The 25983-nt window shown below is 34.4% G+C and overlaps 1 protein-coding gene across 6 annotated transcripts in view; it reads right to left on the bottom strand.

Moving 5' to 3' along the window:
* Nucleotides 1-25983, bottom strand: part of Tbck (TBC1 domain containing kinase) — a 236481-nt gene that overhangs the window by 15773 nt on the left and 194725 nt on the right. For 5 of the 6 annotated variants that reach the window (XM_058583784.1, XM_046458939.2, XM_046458941.2 and 2 more), the window contains one exon: nucleotides 18509-18668. In XM_058583784.1, the coding sequence (XP_058439767.1) occupies nucleotides 18509-18668 (160 nt within the window). Of the gene's footprint in view, nucleotides 1-5914; nucleotides 14321-18508; nucleotides 18669-25983 lie in introns of those variants that run through there. The other variant, XM_046458940.2, reaches the window with a different exon arrangement.

The following is a 25983-nucleotide window of genomic DNA, read 5'->3' as shown; positions in this document are numbered from 1 at the left end:
TGGAAGTTCTAGTATTCTATTGTAGTGTATAGTGAATATAGTTTACAACAATTGATTATATATTCCAAGACAACTAAAAGAGAGGACATTTGAACATTCCCAACACAAATTAATGATACATGTTTGAGGTGATGGGAATGCTATTACTCTAATTGAATCACATCTACTAACACATTAAGTAGATATATAAAATATTACACTATATCCCATAAATACGTACAATTATTATGCATCAATTAAAAATTTGTACCTTGACAAGAAAACCTTGAAAAGAAAATAAATGAATCATGAAATATAGCTCATCTTGTTCTTTTCAAGATTTTGTGCCTTCACCTTGTGTTGTGTGTCCCTGAAGGAAGGATGGGATTTCTCTAATGCACACAGAAACTATATATGATTGTAGCTCCAAATGACACTAATAAAAGCAAATATGAGATTTCCAATGAGTACTTGGAAGAGGTGCTTAATTCTAAATTTGAGTAGTCAAGGAAGATGTTCCTGAAGAAATACTACATAAGTCTTTGAGACAAGTGGGAATTATCCAAGTGAACAAAAATGAGAAGAGTGCACAGAATAGAAATTTTAAAAAGACAATATATAAAGAACTACAAGTAGATAAGTATGCCTTGAACCTAAAGGGTTGAGGGAATAGCAATGAGGGATAAGCCCGGAAAACAAAGCAGAGTCCAAATCATTTAGAGCCTTTATAAGCCATTTTTAGGGTTTAGATCTATTTTGAAGGCAATGAGATGTCATACAGTTTATTACGAGTGATTGTAATTACGTTTCAAAAAGCTCTCTATAGTTGTAGGATATACAATAAGAACTAGGGGAAGGGAGACTGCAGACAGGGACAGTGGGGAGTTACAGAGTCTTTTAGTAAGTCAGGCACAATATATTGGTGACCTGAGCGAAGATAGCTGGATAGTGGATACAGAGAAAATTTTAGTTAACAGGATGACAAGCTAAATGACTTTTTTTTTTTTTTTTCATATTTCTTGTCATTAGTCAAGAAGATGACGGAACTCACTATTTCAATCAAATAGGCTGGCTGGTAAAAAGGGAAGTACAGGAACTAGGTAGACAGATAGATAGCCTTGAGTTTGAATCAGGGCTCAGACATTTATTAGCAGTGGAATCTTCAACAAGTCACTTAGCCTCTTTGGCATTAATTATTTTAAACTTGTTAAATGTGTAACAATAATAATACATTTGACAATTACAGGCTGTTGGGAGGGTTAAATTGGATATAAATATATCTAAGTGTTTGATTTGTAGAGATAATACAAGACCGTTTATTTCCTTCCTTCTCTTTCCTCACTCCTTTATAGATGAACCATTAACAACATCTTGCAATTGTATAGAGTCAAACTGAAAGAGCAGACTTGTCACTAAATGAGATGTAAGGTAGGGCTTTACAGTGTTCATGGTGAACTGTTTAGGATGTGGTGACTTATACCAGTGACTCTTAATGTTTACTGGGGTCACATACCCTGTTGGCAAACAGATGAAAACTACGAATCATTTCTCTCATAAAAAATGGCACCCATGTATATTACACTTTATATATTATATAAATTGGTTCAAAGTCTCCTAAAACTCAATGAACTGTAGGCTTTTTAAAAAAATCTCTTTTTATACTAATTCATTTCATTTTCAAATTTGTGATAGTCATTAATGTTTGAGAATAGCTGGGATCTTATAGATTTATAGATTATTTAACAATAGTTTTTATGTTTTAGTACATTATAGTTATACATAATATTAGGTTCATTTTGACATAATCATACATGCATAAAATATGATTTGTTTCACTTCAGTCCCCAGGAGTTTATACTTTCAAAGAAGTCTTCCCAGTAATGGCTATCTAGACATTCTTTGAAATGTTAAATATAACAAAGAAATTTAAACAATTTTTATTGCTTAAAAAAGTATACCAGCTCATGTTAGAGGATAAGCCTTTTCTGAAAAAATTCCATCATCTAATACCACCATGCATCAGCCCCTAATAAGTCTTTTGGTGCATTTTCCTTTGATCTGCAATATTTGGGAGCTGAATTTCAGCAATAATCATTTATCAACTTTTGTTTACACTACACAACTAAGAAGAGTAAACCCACACTGTGTACACGTCCCTGGTCATATTACACAAAGTATATTATACTCTGTAAAGAATGTATACAATAAAAACTCCGATTCAAAACACAGTTAGGGCTTTGATGGATCACAGCCAACTTCCAACCTCTTTAGGTCAAGCAAGAGGGCAACGATACTTATTTTCTTCTGCAGTCACAAACATTCCTATGGCAAGGAGTAATTAAATGGTGGGCTGTGGAGGGTAGGGTGGGTATGTAGAATAACACATACTGAGACAAGATAACTTTCATCCTGTGTCAGGTTATAAACATAAATGCCAGAGATCTCAAGATTCAGATGATGACTTGGCGATTTTCCCTGGAAATTGGAAGTGGGCTCCCTCTCTATTTTTAAAAACTTCTTATACCTTAAATGTAACACATTAAAAAACAGATAGTCAAAGTTTGGATTAGGCATTTTAAGGTCCCCTTTACCCTAATTCCTATGTTGTCTTTTACTTCATAAAACTTAAAAAAAGCTGAGAATAGGGACTGAACAAGTTGGTTTTTAGTTCATAGGTCTTTCAAAGTAAGTTATGTCCATCATTTAACAAATTAGTTATGTAGAAGAGTTTTCACTGTTACTTTCAACTTTTATATAATGTCCAGCATGTTCAAGCTGCATTAATATTTAAAACATTTCCTTATAATCTGATATAAACCCACAGACTAAAACATTTGCTGACAAGGAAAGGAAAAGAAAAATCAGGAAGAAAGCCAAGTTTAACTGTAGCCAGTGCTCACGGACATAACAAAATCAAGAAAGAATTCCTGGCATACCTAGAACTGATAAAGGAGATTAGTGTCTCATTCTTTATCTAAATGTTTAAGGTACAACTAGAAAGACACCTATTACATTTTCTAACAGGTAAATGATTGCATATAATGTGTGTTAAAAGTATTATATTAATTTAAAGAACTAGATAGATACTATGTGGAGCTAAAGAAGTTTAATATAGGGATGATATGTATGCTGAATTGGTTCAAAGTGTTTTATGGGTCATTTAGCACTTCTGGGCACATATTTGTAGTTGGATAATCTCTTTGAGACCAAAGGCTAGGGAAAGAGCTTGAGCAAATATTGGAAGCATAGAGAGCTAAAGAGAGAAGGGTGTCATGATCTGAAATTTTATATTCTCAGGTTCAAGGTCCAATGGCCAAATTCTAATACAAGGTAAAAGTATTAGTAGGTAGGGCCTCTGGGAGGTGATGAGGCCTTGGGGTCAGAGCGCTCATAAATGGGATTAGTACCCCTTCTCCATATATATATATTTTTGTAGCACTGGGACTCAAACCTAGGGCTTTGTGCACTTTACTACTGAGCCATACCCCAGCCCTGGTGCCCTTATAAGAGAGACTATAGAGCTTACTTGCTATTTCTGCTATGGGAGGTCAGAGACAAGATGGCCATCTATGAACAAGGATTTGGTCCTATCAGATAACAAATCTGCAGAATCTTGGGATTCTTAGTGCAGAATTGTCTGACAAGCCAAACCAGAACTGTGAAAAAAATTTGTATTGTTATAAGCCCCCAGCTTATGATATTTTGTTACAACACAATGAATGGACAAGGACAAAGGGACTGCCAAAATGTAAAGGATCCCAGCAATCACTACAGTATCATAAAACGTGGGAGTAGATGGAATAAAGCTTTATATTACACAGCACAAATTAATATTCAATCTAATATTAAAAGGCCAAGTAACAGTGGTATCCTGGTAAGTGTAAATGAACAAAATTGGACTATTATTTTTAAAAATAGCTGCTACGGCATGCCTTACTGTGAATCTGATCATTTTCAGCTGAAAAATACATGTGAGATTTTAAATTATGCCATGTATAAATAGCATTAGATCACTGTTTAGTGGGATATCCACAAAAATCATCTTTCATCTAGGTTTCTGAATCAAACATTACTCAGAAAAATATGTGTATATATATGTGTGTTTATGCATATATATATATACACACACACACACACATATGTATATATGTATGCACACGCGCGCTCGCACCCACACTATACAGATATAATCTTTCCTAGTTTTTTGGGTTTGTTTTATTTTATTTTATTTTGAGAGAGAGAGAGTTTAGTTTTTGGCGGACATAACATCTTTATTTGTATGTGGTCCTGAGGCTTAAACCCGGGCCGCACGCATGCCAGGCGAGTGTACTACCGCTTGAGCCACATCCCCAGCCCCAGGTTTTATTTTAAAGGAAAGAATAACAACAGCTTACATGATAGTAACTGGATATCATATTCAGATGAATATTTCTTCTAAGGATAAAAGCATTGATTTTGTGCTGAGAATATAACATTCTAAGAGTAAGATAAACTATCCTTAATATTTTCCAAAAGGTTGACAAGACAAAGTGAGAAGTAAGGATTCTTTCCGTTTCTTACATAACCTTTGAATGTGGTACATTGTCAGGGATATCTATCTCATTGGTCTCATAACCACAAAATACAATCTAGAAAGAGTTAATGATTCTTAAGAAAAGTCTTATGAGTTTCAGTGACTAAAACAACAATATTATGTTCACACATCTTGTTAAGGATATACTAAAGGCAGAAACACACAAAGTGGGGCTTTTATTTAGCTTTGGTCCACAATGTTGGCCAGTTTTCCAGTCGATACTACAACTGTTTCATTTGGGGAAGAAAATAACCAACTGACACAGTTATCATGCTATTGTAATTGTATTAAGTCATCATTCTCACTAAACATCCTAATTTTATTTTGGAAAAGAAATGGATACACTATGGAGTTTTATCAAGCTGAGATGTGAGACTTTGACCTTGGGTTGAGAGTAGGGCAGTGTGGGGGAGCAGTTAATGGTTGCTATGGGTATCAAAACAAACCATACATTTTCATTTAGATAGCATTTGATCAATGTTAAAAAAAAAACAATTTCCTTTAAATTGGAGCAATTTGCTTAAGGATATACAATGTCCTTTCCTATATCTCTGTTCATTTAAAACACAACATGGATGGTAAACTATCTTAATTTATTGCTTTAATTCTCATACGTGACACAATTGCTCTCTGGGATTAATTCAGCACATTTTAGTTTTATAATAGGTATCTTTTATGGGAATTTCTATATATGTCATGCTGGCATATTTTCTCTGGGTGCACAGAGAATATAATTCCAGTTTAGCAATTTAAGGTGCAATTTCTCTTGTGAGAGTTGGAAAAAAAAAAAGACCACCTTTGCAATGAGACAAAAGTAAGCCTTTGCCATCAGTTTCTTTCAAATGTGATACCACTAAGACTAGATTGACTTTTAAACTTGTTTTGATATAAAGCTCTTCTTATTCCCATAAACCAATAGATGTAACCTATATTGGTTTGGCTTATCAAAATAAACTCAGCAACCAGGACCAGCACAAAATTGGACTCATCCTTGCAGCTGTAGTACATATTTCAGAGACTTAGAAGCCCACTTCACTTTCTTATCTGACTTTCCTTAAAACTAATATAACTTTGCTCACAGCATATCTGGTTATGCTTGAATATACAACAGTCACTTTATTTAACCTTTAAGGAATAAGTGACAATGAGAACTACCAGGACTTAATTAAGATGCAGCTAAGAGGTCTGGGGTTGTGACTCAGCAGTAGAGTGCTCGCCTAGCATGGGCGAGGCCTGGGTTCGATCCTCAGCATCACATAAAAACAAAAATAAAATAAAGGTATTATGTCCAACTACAACTAAAAAAATATTTAAAAAAAGATGCAGATAAGGCTCTGTATAGAACCTTAATTAAACTAAGATCTTTGTAGTTCTTCTTTGCCCCATTCTGGAGAAAAGCAATGCTTTACCTAGATACCAAATGGCAGATTTGAAAGGTTTTCTAATGTATTTAATGTGGCAGCAAGGTCAAATACAAAAAGGTAAGTGGTAATTGTAATGAAACTATCTCATTATAATACCCTGTGAAGCAACTGTAATTCTAAGAAATAGTTAATGATACATAATTTATTTTCTGACTATAGGTATTTAGGTACAGACAGAGTATGCTATATTTCTCAGATCTGTTTTGTTGTCTTATATAAATTTAGACATTATATTCAATATATTTAGTCACTATATAGCAATTATTTGTATTTATATTACAAAAGATACTCTGATCCTAGTTTTCATGTCAAGACAAGTGATTCATTCTTTCTTTCTTAGAGTAGTTCAATGATTTTGCCACTTCTTATATTCAATATTGAAAGCCTTTTTTTTTTAATTGGGCTATACTTCATTTTATATTTTTAGTTTTTGGATTTCAGAGTGGTTATTTTACCAGGTCTTAATAGATGACATAAAGCTAGAAAAATTATAGGCAGTGTCTACTTTTTACAAACAAACAATTTCCAAGTCAAAATATGGATCTGACATAAAAATAATAAACATGTACAATGATAATTTGCAACTGCACTGACTAGAATTGGTACTTCTGCTTCCTTTTCACAGCACTGAACTGTGGTTTTCTTAATCTTTAAAAATAGGACTCTGCCAGCTGCAATGTACTAATTTCTTTTTTGTTGTTGCTGTTGTTGTAGAATTTTTTTTTATTGGTTGTTCAAAACATTTCAAAGCTCATGACATATCATCTTTCATACATTTGGTTCAAGTGGGTTATGAACTCCCATTTTTGCCCCAAATACAAGTTGCAGAATCACATCGGTTTACACACCCAGATTTTTACATAATACCATATTAATGACTGTTGTATTCTAAAAAGTTTTTTCTCAGCAAGAGAAACAATAAGAGAGGTAAATAGGGACGCTACATCCTGGGAACAAATTTTTACTCCTCACACTTCAGATAGAGCCCTAATATCCAGAATATACAAAGAACTCAAAAAATTAAACAATAAGATAACAAATAACCCTATCAACAAATGGGCCAAGGACCTGAACAGACACTTCTCAGAGGAGGACATACAATCAATCCACAAGTACATGAAAAAATGCTCACCATCTCTAGCAGTCAGAGAAATGCAAATCAAAACCACCCTAAGATACCATCTCACTCCAGTAAGATTGGCAGCCATTATGAAGTCAAACAACAATAAGTTCTGGCGAGGATGTGGGGAAAAGGGTACACTTATACATTGCTGGTGGGACTGCAAATTGGTGCGGCCAATATGGAAAGCAGTATGGAGATTCCTGGGAAAGCTGGGAATGGTCCACCATTTGACCCAGCTATCGCCCTTCTCGGTCTATTCCCTGAGGACCTTAAAAGAGCATACTATAGGGATACTGCCACATCAATGATCATAGCAGCACAATTCACAATAGCTAGACTCTGGAATCAACCTAGATGCCCTTCAATAGATGAATGGATAAAAGAAATGTGGCATTTATACACAATGGAGTATTACTCAGCACTAAAAAACGACAAAATCATGGATTTTGCAGGGAAATGGATGGCATTAGAGCAGATTATGCTAAGTGAAGCTAGCCAATCCTTAAAAAACAAATGCCAAATGTCTTCTTTGATATAAAGAGAGCAACTAAGAAAAGAACAGGGAAGAAGAGCATGAGGAAAAGATTAACATTAAACAGAGACGAGTGGGGGGAGAGAAAGGGAGAGAGAAGGGAAACTGTATGGAAATAGGAGACCCTCATTGTTATAAAAAATTACATATAAGAGTTTGTGAGGGGAAAGGGAAAAAAAGGGAGAGAATTAAACAACAGCAGATGGGGTAGAGAGGGAAGATGAGAGGGAAGGGGAGCGGGGATAGTAGGGGATAGGAAAGGCAGGAAAGGCAATGTACTAATTTCAACATAGAAGAAAAGCTGCTACTTGCTTGGAAATCAGTTTAAAAAAAAATCCTTAGAGGCAAAAGCAACATGAAAGTTTCTCCACAAGTGTCTCACCAAAAATGTTGGATTCAGGTGAATTGGTGATAGATAGTGAGATAGGCTCAACATATCACACCCTAGAGTCTATTTTTTAAAAATTGGGGCAATATGGATAACATAAACTTTGACATTTTAACAATTTTTAGGTGCAAGATTCAGGGTCATTAAGTACATACATGATGCTATCCAATCATCAACACAATTTATTTCCAAAGTTTTTCCATCATTCCAAATAGAAACTCTATATTCATGAAAGACTTATTCCCATTCTTTCCTCTTCTAGCCACTGGTAACCATTAATCTACTTTCTGTCTCTGAGTTTCACTTATTTTATATAAACTGAATCATAAGAATTTTTGTCCTTGTGATTGGTGTATTTTATTTAGCCAGGGTTCATTCATGTTGTAGCATGAGTCAGAACTTCATTATTTCATGGCTGAATATTATGTTATATTTATATAATATATATTAATTCATTAATCTATTGATAGACACTTGGGTTTGCCTATCTTTTGATAACTATCAATTCTGTTTTCCACAATGGCAATACTAATTTATATTTCTTCTGACAGTATGCTACTATGAACATTGGTATACAAATATCTATTTGTGTCCCTGTTTTCAATTGCTGGGTTGAATGATACATCTGTTGTCTTTCTAGAGAACTTGATACAAGTTTTCTGTGGAAGTTACATCACTTCATATGTTCATTGTAGCAATTCACCAGTGTTCCAATTTCTCCTTTTTTTTTTTTTTTGCCAATTCTTGAGTATGAAGTGGTGTCTTATTGTGGTTTTGATTTACATTTCTCTAATGACAACTACATTTTGTATCTTTCTCCAATGACAGCTATTATGAGTATCTTCATATGTGCTATTGGCTGTTTGTATATCTTCTTTAGAGAAATATCTACTCAAGTTCTTTGTTCATTTTTAAATTTAATTATCTTTCTGTGGTTATATTGTAGAAGTTGTTAGTATAAATACTACTGATTTTTGAACAGATTTTTGTATTCTGATATTAAATACTTATCAGATGATTTATAAATATTTTTGCCCATTTTGTGCACTATCTTTTCACTTACTTGATAGTTACTTTGAAGCACAGGTTTTTATTTTTAGTGGTGTAAATTTTATTTATTTATTTTTGTCTGTGGTTTTGGTGTCATGTTTAAGAAACAGGGCCAAAACCAAAGTCACAAAGATTTATCTCCATTTTTTTCTGCTAAGAGTTTTTATAGTTTAAGCTCTTAAATTTAAGTATTTCATTCATTAAATTTTTTTTTTTTTTTTTTTGCATAAGATTAAGAGGGTCCAACTGTGTTCTTTTGCCTTGTATATTTAGTTGTTTGAGTACCATTAATTGAAAAGACTACTGTTTTTTCATGGAATAGTCTTGGCACCTTTGTCAAAAATTGATTTTCCATAGATGTGAGGGTTTATTTCTGGGCTCTCAATTTAGTCCTACTGGTCTATATGTCTATCATTATGTCTGTATGAAATTGTTTTGATTCCTCAAGGTTTGTATTAAGTCCTGAAGTTGGAAAATGTGAGTCTTCTGATTTGTCATATTTCTTCAAGATTGTTTTGTCTCTTCTGGTCCCTAGAAATTCCATATGAATTTTAGAATGAGCTTTTCCATTTCTGCAAAAAACACTGTTGGGATTTTAAGAGTGCATTAAATGTGCACATTGCTTTGAATAGCAATGTCATCACAACAATGTTAATTTGTTTTTCTGTGCCTGGCTTATTTCACGTAACATAAGGATTTCCAGTTCCATTCATATTGTTACAAATGACAGTATTTCATTTTTTTTACTTAATCATATTTGATTGTGTATATGTACCACATTTTCTTTATCCATTCATCAGCTGATGAACACTGTTTTTATTTCTTGACTATTGTCAAAAGTGTTACAAATGAACACGAACATGCAGATGTCTCTTTGACATACTGATTTCATTTCCTTTGGCTATAATACCCAGGAGTGAAATTTCTAAACCATACAGCAGTTTTTTGAGGAACCTCCATACTGTTTTCCACTATGGCAATACTAATTTATATTTCTTCTGACAGTATGCAAGGGTTGCCTTTCCTCCACATACTCACCAGCACTTATTATCTTCAGTCTTTTTGATGGCAGACATTCTTACTGGGTGAGATGATGTCTCATTGTGGTTTTGATTTGCATTTCCTTGATAGTTAGTGATGCTGAACAATTTTTCATGTACCTGTTGGTCATCTACATATTTTCTCTTGAAAAATGTCTATTTAAGCCCATTGCCCACTTTAAAAAATATTTTTATTTTTGGCATTGGGTTATATATTCTGGATATCAGCTTCTTATTAGATGCATAGGTTGCAAATCTTTTCTCCCATTCTGTAAGCTGTCTCTTCACTGTTGGTTGTTTCCTTTCCTATGTAGATGTTCTTTGATTTGATGCAATCACCTTTGTCCATTTTTGCTTTTGTATCCTATGCTTTTGGAATCTTATCAAAAAAATCCTGAACCACCAATGTCCTGAGATATTATCCTGTTTTCTTCTTCTGTAATCCATTTTGAATTAACTTTTGTAACTGGTAATAGGGATAGATTTTCATTCTTCTGTATGTAGATGTCTAATTTCCCCAGCACCATTTATTAAAGAAACTATCCCTTCTCTAGTGTGCATGTTTACACCATCATTGAAGATCAACTGGCTGTGGAAGTGGCAGTTACCTTCTAGGATCTAGGATCTCTATTCTGTTCCAATGGTCTATGTGTCTGTTTCTGTGTTTTTTCTTTTTTGATCACGGATTTTATTTATACATAGTCACCTTGATACAAAAAAAGGTATGTGGCAACTTACAAAAAATAGATAAAATAGAATAAAAATAAAGTGGTCAGGGTAAATGTACAATCAGAAAATGGGTCCAGCAGGAGACTCAGTACAGTTGTTAAAAATGATCTCAAATTTGACTTTAAGCTTCTAGCAGCCACAGCTAAGAAGAAAACATATTAGTTACAAGATTCCTGACAACAGTTACTTTGGTGTTTTGGCTTAAAATAAGATGTGAATCAAACCTTGATTTTTAAAAAAAATTTTATTCATTTGTTTATTTTTTTTGTTCTTTTTTATATATACATAACAGTAGAGTATATTTTGACATACTATACATACATAGAGTAAAATTTCCAATTCTCGGGATTGTACATGATGTGAAGTTACACTGGTCCTGTATTCATATATGAACACAGGAAAGTTATGCTATCATGCTATTTTGATTACTAAACCTTTGTAGCATATTTTGAAATCAGTCATGGATCCTGATTTGTTCTTTGTGCTCAAGATGGCTTTAGCTATTCAGTGTTTGTGTGTGTGTGTGTGTGTGTGTTTTTCCATATAAATCTTAGTATTTTTTGTGTGTAGTTCTGGGAAGAATGTCATTGGTATTTTGATAGAAATTGTAGTAAATCTGTATATTACTTTGGGTAGTATGGACATTTTAACAATATTGATTCTTCTAATACATGAACACAGATTTCCTTCAACTTTGCGTCATCTTTAGTTTTTTTTTTCAGTAGTGTTTTATAATTCTCATTGCAGACGTCTTCAGGTATTTAGCTCAATTTATACCTAGTTTTTTTTAAATAGCTGTCATATGTGGTTTTGCTTTCCTGAGTTTTGTTTCAGATAATCTGCTATTGGCATATAGCAACACCAGTGATTTTTGAATGTTGATTTTGTATCTTGCAACTTTGCTGAATTCGTTAATTAGTTCTAAGAGCTTCTTTCTTATTTTGGGGGTGTTTTATATATGATCATATATATTGCAAAATAGTGATTGCACATAGTGACAGGTTCATTTCCTCTTTTCCAATTTGGATACCTTTTATTTTGTTCTTCTGCTTGACTGATCTGGCCAGGACTTCCAGCAATGTGTTGAATAAAAGTATGGAAGTGGGCATCCTTTTGTTCTAGATTTTAGAAAGTTTTCAGCCTTCCTCCCTTCAGTATGTCAGGTGTTGGCTTATTATAAAGGGCCTTTATTATGACACAGAGGTACTTTACCACTGAGCTACATTCCCCAGTCCTTTTTATTTCAAGGCAGGGTCTCACTAACTGGGTTAGGGCCTTACTAAACTGCTTAGTAAGGCCTTGAAATTGCAATCCTCCTGCTTCAGCTTCCTGAGCTACTAGGATTACAGATGTGTGCCACTGTGTCTGACAAGGCATGTTTCTATACCTAATTTGTTTAGCATTTTTATTATGAAGGGATGTTGAATTTTGTCAAATGCCATTTCTATATCTATTGAGAAAAATCACATGGTTTTTGTCCTTGATTCGGTTGATGTGGTATGTCACATTTATTGATCTATGGATATTGAATCTTGCTTATATCCCTGAGGTGAATCCCACTTAATAATGGGAAATAGCCTTTTAAAATATGCTATTGGATTTGTTTTGCTAATATTTTGTTGAGAATTTTTGCATCTATATTCACAAGACATTGGTCTGTTGTTTTCTTTTCTGGTCTTTGTATCAATGTAATGCTGGCCTCATAGAATGCATTTGAAAGAATTCTTTCCTGTTAGGTTAAGGGTCATATGTTTTCTCTCATATGTGGAAACAAGAGAAGAAAAAAAAAAAAAAAAGAAAGGTGGAGGGGCACGGAATCTCATGAAAATCAAAGGAAGATCAGTAGAGAAAGGCCCCAGCTGAGGGAAAGGGGAAATACTGGTAAAAAAAAATATTGGCCAAATTATATTGTTAGATTGTGTGCATGTATGAAAGTGACAACAAATTCCACAATTATGTACAACTATAATGCACCAATTAAAAAATTCCTTCCTCTTCTTTTTTTTTTTTTTTTTTTTTTGAGAACTACCATTAGTTCCTCAAATGTTTGGAAGAATTTATCAGTAAAGCTATCTGTAGAAAATGTTTTTTAGTGATAATTCCTTCTGGGTACTTGTTATCAGATCTAGTTCTTCATAATTCAGTCTTGGTAAAGTTTGCAAGTAGGAATTTTTCCATTTCTTCTAGGTTATTGAATTTGTTGGCATATTATTCATAATAATCTCTAATAAACTTTTGTGTTTCTGTGGCATCAGTTGTAGTACCTTTTAATCTGATTTTATTTCATTCTCATCTCTTTTTCCTAGTCTAGGTAAGGGTTTGTCTATTTTGCTTATCTTTTCAGCAAACTGGCTTTTTGTTTCATTGATATTTTGTAGTTTTTTAAGTCTCTATGTCATTTATTTCTGCTCTGATTTTCACTAATGCTTTCTTTCTACTAATTCTGGTTTGTTGCTGTTTTTCTAGTTCCTTGACATGCAGTGATAGTTTTCTGTCTTTTTGATGTAGGCATTGATTGTTAAAATGTCTTCTCTTAGTACTACTTTTGATATATCCCATAGTGTTGGTATATTGTGTTTCCATTTTCATTTGTTTCAAGATTTTTTTATTGGTATATTATCATTATACATAATAGTGGGATTCAGTATGCCATTTTTGTACAAACACATAATTTGACCACTTCCCTAGTACCTTCTTTTTTCAAACACACCCCAATGCCTGGGTTTACTCTCTGCTGATCTCCCTTTGATTATTTTTAATTAGTGCATTAATATATAAAAGTGAAATTTGTTGTGGTATAATCATACTCATCTGGCAATAATTCACTGCTTAATGTTGGGGGATGGGTAACAGAGGCAGGCCTTTGGTTGGGTACACCTGGCTTCATAGCTGCATTGTGTCAGGAGAACGACAGGTGTGCCCTTGGCACATGCAAGCATGGAAATGGTATAGGTCAAAATTTATATGTCTTGCCAGCACAATGATCTCTCTAATGCCAGGCCTGGTCCATAGGTTCTGTGAGCTGTGACCTGTGTACAGGGCCTTTCTTCAGTTTCTGCTGCATGCTGGGTATCACTTGGTGGGCCTGGCATTGAGCTTCAAGACAATGTCTTGTGCTAGCTTTCATATCTGGCTCCCCATCAGTTGTAGCCTTGTTTCCTGCTCTGCTACCCAAGGCAATGCCTAATGCAGTTTCAGGGGCTCAGTCCATGAGTATTGGAATGGTGGTTGAGGTCAAAGGGCTTTATCCAGCAATGCGTGTCATCATGGCAAGCCTGGTAGTGGATGTAATTCTGTCTCCTTCACCATTGGGCTGCTTGGAGTTAGGGGAAAGACTTCTGTGGGTAATTCTTTCTTTCCTGCCTTATTCAATAACATTTTCATTTTGTTATACTAAAAGCAGGCACTATGGTCTCTCTCCCAATTTCCTCAGCTCTTGTGATGGTGGTTTGGTTCATGCGTAGCTTTTCAACATGATGTGCCTACGGGAAGATGATCAATAAGAGGATCTTACTCAGCTGCTTTCTCGCTGTGCCCCTCAGTAAATATAAATACAACTGATCTTTTTTTTGCATGTGTTTTTTTTTTTTTTTTAGTGTGTTGATTTTGTTATCTTCAAACTTTGCTGGATTCATTTATTCTAATAGTCTTATATCTGTGTGCGTGCATTCTTGGAGTTTTCTCAATATAAAATCATGTCTTATGCAGAGTAAGCTTTACTTCTTTCATTCTGTATTGGGTTGGACAATGTCCCTCTAAAATGCATGTTTTTTCTTAGGATATCAGAATGTAACCTTATTTGGAATAGGGTAGGGCCCTATATGAGGTCATACTGGAGCAGAGTGGGCCCTTAATTTAACTGGCATCCTTATAAGAAAGAGAAGAAATATTGAGATAGACTACACTGAGAGAATACCACCTGATGACAGCCAAGAGATTATATAGCTACAAATCAAGGAAAAACAAGTATTGCTGGTCATGACCAGAAGCTAGGAAAAAGCAAGAAATGTTTCCACTCGGAGTCTCTGAGGAAGCATGCCTCTGCTAACACCTTGATTTTAGCCTTCTAGTTTCTAGAATTATGAGAGAATAAATTTCTCATGTTTAAAGCCATCTAGTTTGTGGTAAAAGTAACTTATATTCCAGTTTGAAAAAAATTATTATCTTGCCTTATTCCTCTGGCCAGAATAAAAAAAAAATATTTTTCAAGACCTTCCAATAAGTTGAGGAAGAGGAAACACTTTCAAATTATGCTGTGCCAGCATTAGTCTGATACCAAAGTCAGATAAAGAAAAGAAACTATCGACTAACAGTCTATTTATACTGGTGCAAAAATCTTAAAGGAAATATTAGGGAGTATATTTAGCAGTATATTTAAAGGATTATAGACCATGACCAATTGGAGGTTATGCTAGGAATACAAGGTTTAACATTGACAAATATCAATTGTTATAATAGACTACATTAATAGAAGGAAGTGAAGAAAACATTTAATTGTCCATAATATGAAATCAGTACTTGACAAAATTCAATACTGTTTAAGGCCAAAAACACTGAATAAACTAGAAACAGAGGGGAACTTCCACAACATGATAAAAACCACATATGAAAAAAACAAGCTAACATCCTACTCAATGGTGAAGATTGAAAGCTTTTTTCCTGAGGTTAGGAAGGAGACAAGGATGTCCTCTTTCACCACTTCTATTCAACACAGTATAGTTTCTACTTGTTTCTTTTTCTTATTGCTTGTTTTTTGTTATTTCTGTGGTGGGATGAAAGATTAGGGCTGCTTACTCTGTTATTTTGTTGATGTACTCCCAAATTCGAAGCTTTTTAGTAACAACATACATAAAATAGCATTCATTAAATTCACACATATGCAAATAACAGTATTAGAGAATAAAATTAATAGCTGTTGTTAACTGAGTGATTACTAGTATCAGACTCTTCAATAAACTTTATATGCCTAACTCAAAATCTTCCAAAACATGCTGTGAGGTAGTTATAATTCTAATTTTCTTTTTATAATTGGCAACTTAGGTCATATTATTAACACAAATTAACAAAACTAGTAAGAAACAGAACAGGGCAACTAATCTAGACTGAACAACAACAACAACAAAAATCCATGTGTTTAAATACTTAATAAACACTTGTGATAAACTTACAAAGAGATTAATTACAAAAGTGTAGGTGGGATGAGACCCACAGGGACAGTGAAGTTATAGTAAAAGCAGAGCTACTGCCACCTCTAGAGCCAAGGGGTATTGACCAGGGGCTAATTCAAGAGTTGTAGAGAGAAATGTTATCTTTCAGTAGAAGAACACAGCCAACCTGAGATAATTTTTTTAAAAATATTTTTTTAGTTGTAGATGGACACAATATTTATTTGTTTATTTATTTATTTTTATGTGTTATTGAACCCAGTGCCTCATGCATGTGAGATGAGCTACAACCCCATTTTGACAGAGGTTTTAGGGGATAAATATCCTGATCCCTCTCCCTCCCATAATCTATCAGACCTCCCAATTGGCTGAACAACTAGAATCCAGAATACATGAAAGTTGGCCCTGACAGGTGAGGGGTGACAAATGGTGGAGAATGGATGTGTGATGGGAAGTGGGGAAAAGACTAAGATATCCAGAACAACCACGAATACTCAATCAATATGAATTCCAATCAATATGCTTTAAATTAAGATGCTTCTAATTTAGTGGGGAATTTTGGTAAATTAATACAGAGCTGAACAGTTGATAAAAATATGAAACAGTACAATAAATATCTAAAGTTCTCTTCAATTCTATGATCACAAAAATTATTAAAAATACATTTATAAACAAATATACAAAACTGCTTATCAAAAATGATTTCCTGATATAGTTCAGTGGTAGCATGTGCAAGGCCCTAGGCTCACACCCCAGCACTACAAAGGAAAAAAATAATGATGATTTCCTGTTGTTGGATTGAAGTGTTAATAGCTATGCATATGATTTTTTTTCTGTCATCACTGTCTACAAATATGAGTCAGAATGGAGGATGTGAAGAAGGAACTGTTTGATAGCACCTGGCTTCTGATAAACATAACAGTGATTTATTTATTTAGAATGTGATAGTTCTTTATTATTTGACATATATTTTTATTATTTCATCTGAATACTCATGCTACCAGGTATCCTTCATATGCTGAACTTCAGTGTCTTGTATATAATACAAGATAAATATTTTTAACTTTGTGTTTAATGACATGAGTTGTCTACAGACACACATATATAATATACATACATGTACATATAAACACACACATGTGCATATACACATACACCTTTTCACTTTAATGGTAAATTTAGAATAAGCACAACTTGAGGTTAATATAATGATTAGGATGTTTAGGAGCATTTAGAGGCTGGGTGGTACCCTTATTCTTTCTGTCCAGGGAAGTACAGGTTTTTATTTGACAAATTTGGGAAGGCTCAGTCGTGTTCTTTCTTTTGAGAAAAACTGCCCGGAGGGAACAACTGCCTTTACTGTTTTCTCAGGAGCATCTTTTTTCTTCTTTTTAGAAAAGGGGCCTTCAACCAGTTCAACATTGCCATACCTAGATATGTTCTCTGCCTACTTCTGGGTGTTTTTCCCCATCCTGTTTAGCTCTCATATTAAGCTATAGTCTCTAACATGTCCTTTATTAAAAACGTGATATTTTTGGCCTTTATATTTACTGTTTTATTTTTCAATTTGCTTATAATATAGCCATGGGAGAGCAAGGCCATTTTATTGTTTCAAATATTTCTCAAATCTGCAAGTAGATATCCTTCCTGACTTCCTCTTCATAAAAAAAAAAGAGTCTCTAATAACCGAAACTCCCAAACCTAGTAAATTCTACTTATTAGCTTTCAGAGCCTACACTCTAGCCCTGCTATTTTTCCACAATGGAGGATAGCTACATGTTTGCAATTTCAGAAAGAAATTAACAAATACCGCCCCCAGCACCACACATGCATGTATGCATGTGCACACACACATACATGCACACAAATCCCTCAAAAACCTGTGCTGTCATATTAATTTGTTTTTTGCTACTCTAATACCTGAGTCTGGCTAATTTTATTTTATAAAGAAAAGTTTAATTAGCTCACAATTTTGGAGTCTGATGTCTAAAAAGCATAGTGTCAGCCCTAGTGAGTGCCCTAGGAATGTGTGTTAGAGTAATAGATCACATTTCAAAGTTGGAGTTGGAGACTCAGTAGGATCCCATAATCCTTTCTTTCTAAGGGCATGATCAAAGGACCCTCCCACTAGTTCCCACAATTTTTTTTTTTTTTTTGTGTGTGTGTGTGGTGCTGGGGATTGAACCCAGGGCCTTATGCATGCAAGACAAGCAGTCTACCAACTTAGGTATATCCCCAGCCCCTAGGTCCCATATCTTAAAGGTCAGACCTCTCACTATCACCACACTAAGACCAAGTTAATATATATGAACTTTTGACAAATGGCATCTAAACAACAGAAGTTAACTTACTATGGGTCCTCATGTTGAAAACTAAGGGAAAAAGAATCTAGACAGATCTTCAAAGGTCATTTCATTTATGAAGAAACATGCTTTTAGACATCCTACATGATAAACAGGTAAATAACTCATCATATATGCATATAACATTTCTAAATATACTTACCTCAGCTGTGTGTTTTGCTACATGGCCCACGATAACAATGACCTTTCCCTTGAAGTTCTGAAGCATAGTGGTGTAAGGGCCCTGGGTAAGCTCTCCTTCTGCAGTGAATGCAGCACTGAATGGAATGTTGATGCTGCCTGAAATGTGACCTCGAACAAAACTGTATAGGTTAATTTAAGGAAAACATTTTTTTGTGTGTGCAGACTTGAGTGTCTCAAAGAACCAGAGGTAACTGGTTTGCAGAGATAGTACCAAACATCTCCATGCTCACATGAATATTTTATTAAGTGAATTAAGTACCTCGAAGGGTAATAAAAAAAGTTAAATCTGAAAATGAGGTAGAAAAGAAAAAGAAAGACGACTAGCCAAGGACGTAATGACATTCTTCCTCCTTAAATGAATTGTGAAATCGATCCTGATGCAGCAAAGTGATGTTAGTCATAAGGGTTGTACAATATTCACACCTTTCAGTTCATTATTACCTCTGTGCTTTATTTATTTTTTTGTACCAGGGATTGAACTCAGGGGCACTCAACCCCTGAGCCACATCTCCAGCCTTTTTTATTTTGAGAAAGAATCTCACAAAGTTGTTTAGGACCTCTCTACATTGCTGGGGCTGGTTTAGAACTTGTGATCCTCTTGCCTCAGCCTCCCAAACTACTGGGATTACAGGTGTGTGCCACCATGTTTGGCTACTGTAATTAGAGTCTCAGGTCTAATGTGATACTGCAAAAGCCTATTCATTTTAGGCAAGTCATTGCTAAATGGGACTCAGGATTATAACAGGTAATTAGCACTAGTTGGAAACACTTTTATTGTTGGTTAGTTTCTCAAGAAAACTTATCTCATGTTTTCATTACTTCCAATTTTATGTTCTCTGAATACTGAAGGTAGTGATGTTTTATTGTTTTTATACTCAAGAAGGGTTCTGATGGTCTTATTGACTATTAGGAATTAGGGGATCCATTAGCTTAAAATATTTAGAAATGTCATAAGATCTTAAAGAAAAAATATATGTTCCAGTAAATAATTAAAAAGTACAATTGAGATGGGCATGGTGGTGCACACCTATAATTCCATCTGCTCAAGAGGCTGAGACAGTAGGCTCCCAAGTTCAAAGCAAGCCTTAGCAATTGCGAGGTGCTAAGCAACTCAGTGAGACCCCATCTCAAACAAACAAACAAACAAACTAGGGCTGGGGATATGGCTCAGTGGTTGAGTACCCCTGAGTGCAATCCCTGGTACCTCCCCCCCCCCCCCAAAAAAAAAAGTATAATTGAATAAAATGGAGCCTTGGAAAATAAAAGGTGATTCTCTGTATAGAATTATAGAACAGAGAAAGATTTTCTTAAATACTCATTAATCAAATAAGTCTTCAAATAAAACAGCTGTGAACATTGCTCTAAAAGAAATGTATATGATACCTGAATAAAAGTTAACGAGGCAAAGGGATGACATGGAAGTGGAATAGGGTGTGATAACTGAAAGATCTGGAAAATAACAAGAAAAAGAGAATAACAACTCCTAGGGAGAAAGGAGAGCTGTGTGACCTGGGAGGGCCAGAAGGGCATACAATGGGCCCTGGGCTGTGGACTTTCACCCTTTCCCAGCAACAATGGGTTTTGAACTTTTGCAACTGTTTTCCTGATTTAGGATTTGAACTTACACAAATGTTCCTCCTGACTGCCCAACCGATTCAAATGATTCAAATCTCACTTTTTGCGATCCAAATCTCACTTAAACACTATAAAAATCAGACCCCTCCTGTAATCATTCACCATTTTCTTCTCTGAAAATGTGCCATTCTACGGCTTAATAAAGAAAGCTTGCTGATCTATTGAGGTTTGTTCCCATTTATGTTATTTTTGCTTTCAATAACAATTTAGGCAGAAATTTTTGTTTTATAGTGGGAAGATACATGGCCAATAAAGAGAAAGGCAGGAAGGCCACTGGCAGTGAAATTTAGACAACATGGAGGAGTATAGGTATGAGGGGCCTGGAAAAGGAGGGAGGGGCCAGATACACAGGGCCTTGTTGATAATATTGGACTTTATTCTAAGAACAGTGAAAAAGGGTTTTAGGCAGAAAAGCTAAGTACTACATTTGCATTTAGGAGACTCTGTGGAGAAAAAAAGAGGAGTAAATATACAGACTAATTTATAAGAAATTTAGGCAGTATCTTTTCCCTTTCTTGATTAGTGATGAATACCATGAAAGGAATTTGATGTGTTTAATAGTCATTTTCTCAAACTTCCACTTTCGTTATGTAAATTAATAGTTTTAAAACATTATGACACAAGCAAGTAATATTTTCCCCCAAAATTCATCACAGAGAAGGGAGAAAAATTGGAATTATTTATTGAAATGAGAATTTTTCAATAACCCAAGAGTTTGTAGTCATCTTTTACACTATTTTCTTTCTCTCTCCCTTATACTTTTCCTTTCTGTCATCAATGAAGAGTTGAAAAATTCCAAGCTTTAGTTCTCTAGAATGATGGGAAATAACATGTGTGAGGCCCAGGATCCAATCCCCAACACTGGAAAAAAAAATGATGGTGGAGACTGATAACATTTCATATATCTTAAATTTGCAGTTCAGCTGCTACTTCATTGCTTTTTTTTTTTTTTTAAAGAAAAAGTTTGGCATTAATAATGAGAGAAACAACCATAAAATAGGTTCAGAAAAAATGAAAAGATGGAATCAACATTGGAATTTCTGTGTATGTTGTTTAGTTAGAGTCTTCTAGCATTTGCAGAGAATTCATAACATTGGGAAGAATACCCTTAGACTTTATAAGCATTAGTTTCTCAAACATTTATAATTATTCAATACTCTCAACTGTAGTTCTCATGAATAGTAAAGACTTTACCCATGAATACAATTATCCTGACAGTACTTAAAAAAAAAAGATAATACTTTTGTTTTTAGCAAAGGTATATCTTAAAATAAAAATTATGATAACCAAACCAAGAACCTGACAACTCATTTGTTCTCAGCAAACAGATCTATATCTGTCAGGTCTGAATCAATTGCTAGAGATAGTTTCTGTGTTTATGAAACAGCACTTATCAAGTGTGAACATCTTTTCTTTCTAGTGCTTTCACAGTAGCAAAAGCAATACAAATCTATACTAGTCAACTGCTGTGGCAGAAATGTTTATATTACCTGCTTGCTCCTCACTGTGTTTGAAAGAGCCCCAGCCACTGCCCTTGGTGAAAGGGTGAGCCCAGGCTGTCATGTTTGTATTAGATAACCCTGCCACCACCATGGCTGACAGGATACTGGGGAGGGAGGGTGAAGGTAGACAGATAGCTGTTATAGGCAGAGCCAATCCAATTCTTTTCCTTGAAAATCAGAAACAAAGGACAATGCTCAGGCTGTGTTAAGCTTTACAACGGAAGGTCATGTTGAGTACCTCTTGCATAAAATTTGTTCAGCCACATATTAGAAATTACAAGTCCTTTACTCTGAAGAAAAATTGTTGTAAAGCTAAATTCTGTAAATATTGGGTTTAAAAAGTAACCATGAATTTGTGGTTTCACTCTCATTTATTTTTTTAAAGTTTGTCTAAACTGCCTTTTAGTCACTAGAAGTATGTCATAACTTGTTATTGTCCTAGAATTTACTGTTGGTTATGCTTTATGTTTTTTAAAAGTATGGATTAAATGCTAAAATGCTTGATAAAATATGATGGCAATAAAATTGTTGGGAAGAGGAAAGTTAATATCCAAAACATAAAATTACTTAAGACCTTTGTTTCGTTATACTTTGGAAGACAAGACACAGAAGAAATAGCATTAACTAATAAGTTCCCTTATTCTTAGTTTAGAATCAAAAAGTCCTGGAAAACATCTGAGCACTCATCCAAGAATCTTCTTTGTCATGAAACTTCTAGCACCTAAAAGACTAAGCATGAATGATTACAGACAAAGTTGTTGAACCTCCAAGTTTTCTATCCTTAACAGCATGACTGGTAAGCAGCAGAGGAGAATGAGATTGGCCTAGTTACACATTAGTACAGCCTCATCCAATAGTTTTTTTTTTTTTGGTTTGTTTGTTTAAATTAGTTGGATAATGAAGAAGACAACTTCCGTCATTTAAGAATCCTTTGTTTTCTTCCTTAAAAATTTAGTTTCACTGCTTACAATTCAGATTCTTATGTGAAAGACATAATAAGAGGAAGCAGAACTTTTTTAGGTAATTTCTAAATATCTTAAAGAAGATGACCAGATTATATTGCAAAGGTATGTAGTTGAATATTCTTTTCCCATATTTTTTGCAGGGGATATATTGGGACTAAACCTAGGGATACTTTACTACTGAGCCATATCTCTGGCTCTTTTTATTTTTTGATTTGAGACAAGGTCTCATTAAGTTGCTTAGGGCCTCACTAACTTGCTGGGGCTAGCTTTGAATTTACAATCCTTCTGCCTCAGCCTCCCAGTTGCTGGAATTACAACCTCCCACCATACCCAGCTACTTTTGAGTCCTTCATAATCACAATAAAATACTGTGCATATTATGTATTTAAAAAAGAAGCAAAGTGCATATTTTTATGTATTTTATATTAAATTAGAATAGTAAAATAGAACACAGTGTTTCATATTTGGCAACTTCAAGTGATCATTCCTGGGCTAAATCTGATAAGGACAGCAAAAGGACAGAAAATACGCTGCTGGGAGCCATTAGCCAAGTAGGTATGACAATTTCCTTGCCAGCGTACCCCATGTTGCTGACATGTTGCAGTGACATTGAATGTAAGTGACCTTGCTCAAGGACCAAGGCAGATTAGGGTGTTCCCGGTTTTAAGATAATCTTGTTTAGGGCGTTCCCAGTTTAGGTTCCAGGTTTAAGGTTTAAGATTATTCCTGCTGGGAATAGGGCGTATCCTGCTGCCTGAGTTCCCCTTGAGTTCTCACGGGATTCAGACAGTATATTTTGGAGATAGAAGCCCAGTGGAGGTAAATTTGGGAGAGAAGGTGGATTTGGGAAGAGAACGTGGATTTCCCCAGAACGTGATTGTAGACGGCTGGTGTGAGTTCGGGAATAAAGAGTTGCTGTTTGAATCTACAAGCTGTGTGGTGGCTCGTGATTGTGTGCCCAGCCAGACTGCGGCATTTGTGCCCAGCCAGACTGCGGCAATACGCATTGATAAGCTCTTTCTCTGTGAATTGGTTTCAATTCACTGTCCTGCTGTGAAAGACAAATATGTAAAGATTCTTTACAGCAAGATAGTGTTGTGAAATGAATATGCAACATTACATATTTTAGGATTATGACTGTCACTTCATTGCTTTCCTTATATTCTAGATAAAAATCTAAATTCTCTGTTTTAACCTTTTGCATTTCAAAAAAGCTATTTCATGTAAGCACAAACACAAAGAGGTTCTGTACTAAGTATACTTCTCAATAGCCAGGCACTAAGCTATTTACAAATTAAGAACTTATAAAGCTTCAGCTTCAAAATACCCAGTTTAGGATTATACAAGAAGTAGATGCAAAATTATTTATTTATTTTTGGTACTGGGGATTGAACCCAGAGGCCAAAGTATTATGTGGTGATTAGCCTCAATCATATATGCATCTTGATAGTGTAATTCCAACAATGCCCACTATAATTTTCAGTTTGATTTTGGTAAAAATGACAATACCAATAAACAATAATTTTTAACTTTTCAGTGTCCAAGTGAAATTAGAAATTTTGATGAAATTCTTGAAGGAATTAAAAATCATGATTAAAAAAGACAGTAGGAATTACAATTAACTCTCTACTATAAAAATATAGTGTGAGCCCCCAAATTTAGCCCCAAAATCTGAAATATAAAATATTTCAAAATCTTAAAACTCTCACATGATATCACAAGTGGAAATTTCAAACCAAGAAACTTTGTTTCATGTACAAATTATTACACATATTGTATCAGGATATGTGTATAAACTGTATGTGAAATGTAAATAAATTTTATGTTTAGATTTGGATTCCATCCCTAAGAAATCTCATTATGTTCAGATAAATTTCCAAAAAAAAAAAAAAAAAAATCTCAATCAAAACACTACTGGTACTGAGTATTTTGGATAAGAGATGTTTAATCTGTACTTATGAGATTATCCAGTTATTACAGCAGTTACTCAGAGTATTTGTACAAAGCTGTTTACTACTTTATACTATAGGACACATTCCAATATACTCATGAGTTTTCTTTGATACTTGGTGACCAGGCAATAAGCTATACCCTTCCAATACTACAGCTCTACATTCTATCTGGTAGACACTGCCAAAGAGCATTCAAGTGAGATTATAATAAAATTTTTCCACTTAATAAAACATGGTAGGGGCTGGGATGTGGCTCAAGCGGTAGCATGCTTGCCTATGGCATGCGTGCGGCCCGGATTCGATCCTCAGCACCACATACAAAGATGTTGTGTCTGCCGATAACTAAAAAATAAATATTAAAATTCTTTCTCTCTCAATCTCTCTTTAAAAAAATAAAAATAAAAAATAAAACATGGTAGTCCCGTGGACAAACAGATCTGAAAAAAATTTTTAAATTCATTGTGATAAAAGAATTGGGCTATCAGAATAGCATTAACAGGCAGGGATGGCATATATTATCTTCTAGGTTTCTAAGATATGAAGACTTTCTTTTATTCCTAAATCAGTCTATGTAATGCTACAGTAAGCAGATATACTATAATTAAGCAGATAGGAAAAAAATCAGTTTTATGAATGCTCATATTCCAGAAAGATTCTTCACTTTACCAAAAGATTTTTAAAATCCCTTTAAAAATGCTCTCAAAATTCAACACAGAAATAATCTCATTTTTTTCTAAATCCTAAAAGAACACAGTATTTTTGCTGGGTACCAAACTTAGTGACATCATACCTGTACAGATAAAGTACACCAATCTTGCCAGAGCAATTATGAAAGTGTACATACCTTTATGTAAGTTTGTTTGCTGTGCTAATTTTAATTAGTGTTATAAATCTTTAAGCCCTGAAGGCTATACTGTTAGTATATCAGTAGCCAAAAAAGGAAAACGGAATTAAACCCAGTTTCTCCATACGTAATGTAACTAAATAATATTAACTGAAATAAAAATTGTTCAGATATCATTTCCTTGCTAACTCTATTGTTGCAGTGTATTTGAATTGCATTCCCAGCCCCCAAATCCTCCATTTTTAACATATTAGTGGCCCCTTCTAACATTTTACTCATCTGTCCATCTCTATTCCCATTACTGTCTACTTTAGACACTGATTACTTTGAGCTTAGCTACTGCAAATGTAGCTGCTTCCTCCAACTTTCACCTTTTCTGAAAAGCCATTTTATTTATGATGTTGTCAAGTTAAAAATTTATTCCTTCAAAAATTTATTCCTAAATATATTCCTGATAAGAAGCTTTCCGTGGCTGTCTATAGAGCAAAGCCCAAATATTGCATTTCAACAATATAAAGTAGAAGATAAAGACAATA

This window comes from Marmota monax, unplaced genomic scaffold, assembly GCF_021218885.2.
Source record: "Marmota monax isolate L192 unplaced genomic scaffold, Marmota_monax_Labrador192_F-V1.1 WCK01_AAM20220418_F8-fsc00002, whole genome shotgun sequence".
Classification (NCBI taxonomy): Eukaryota; Metazoa; Chordata; class Mammalia; order Rodentia; family Sciuridae; genus Marmota; species Marmota monax.
Note: the sequence above shows the minus strand (reverse complement) of the source record. Positions and strands in the feature narration are given on the sequence as shown.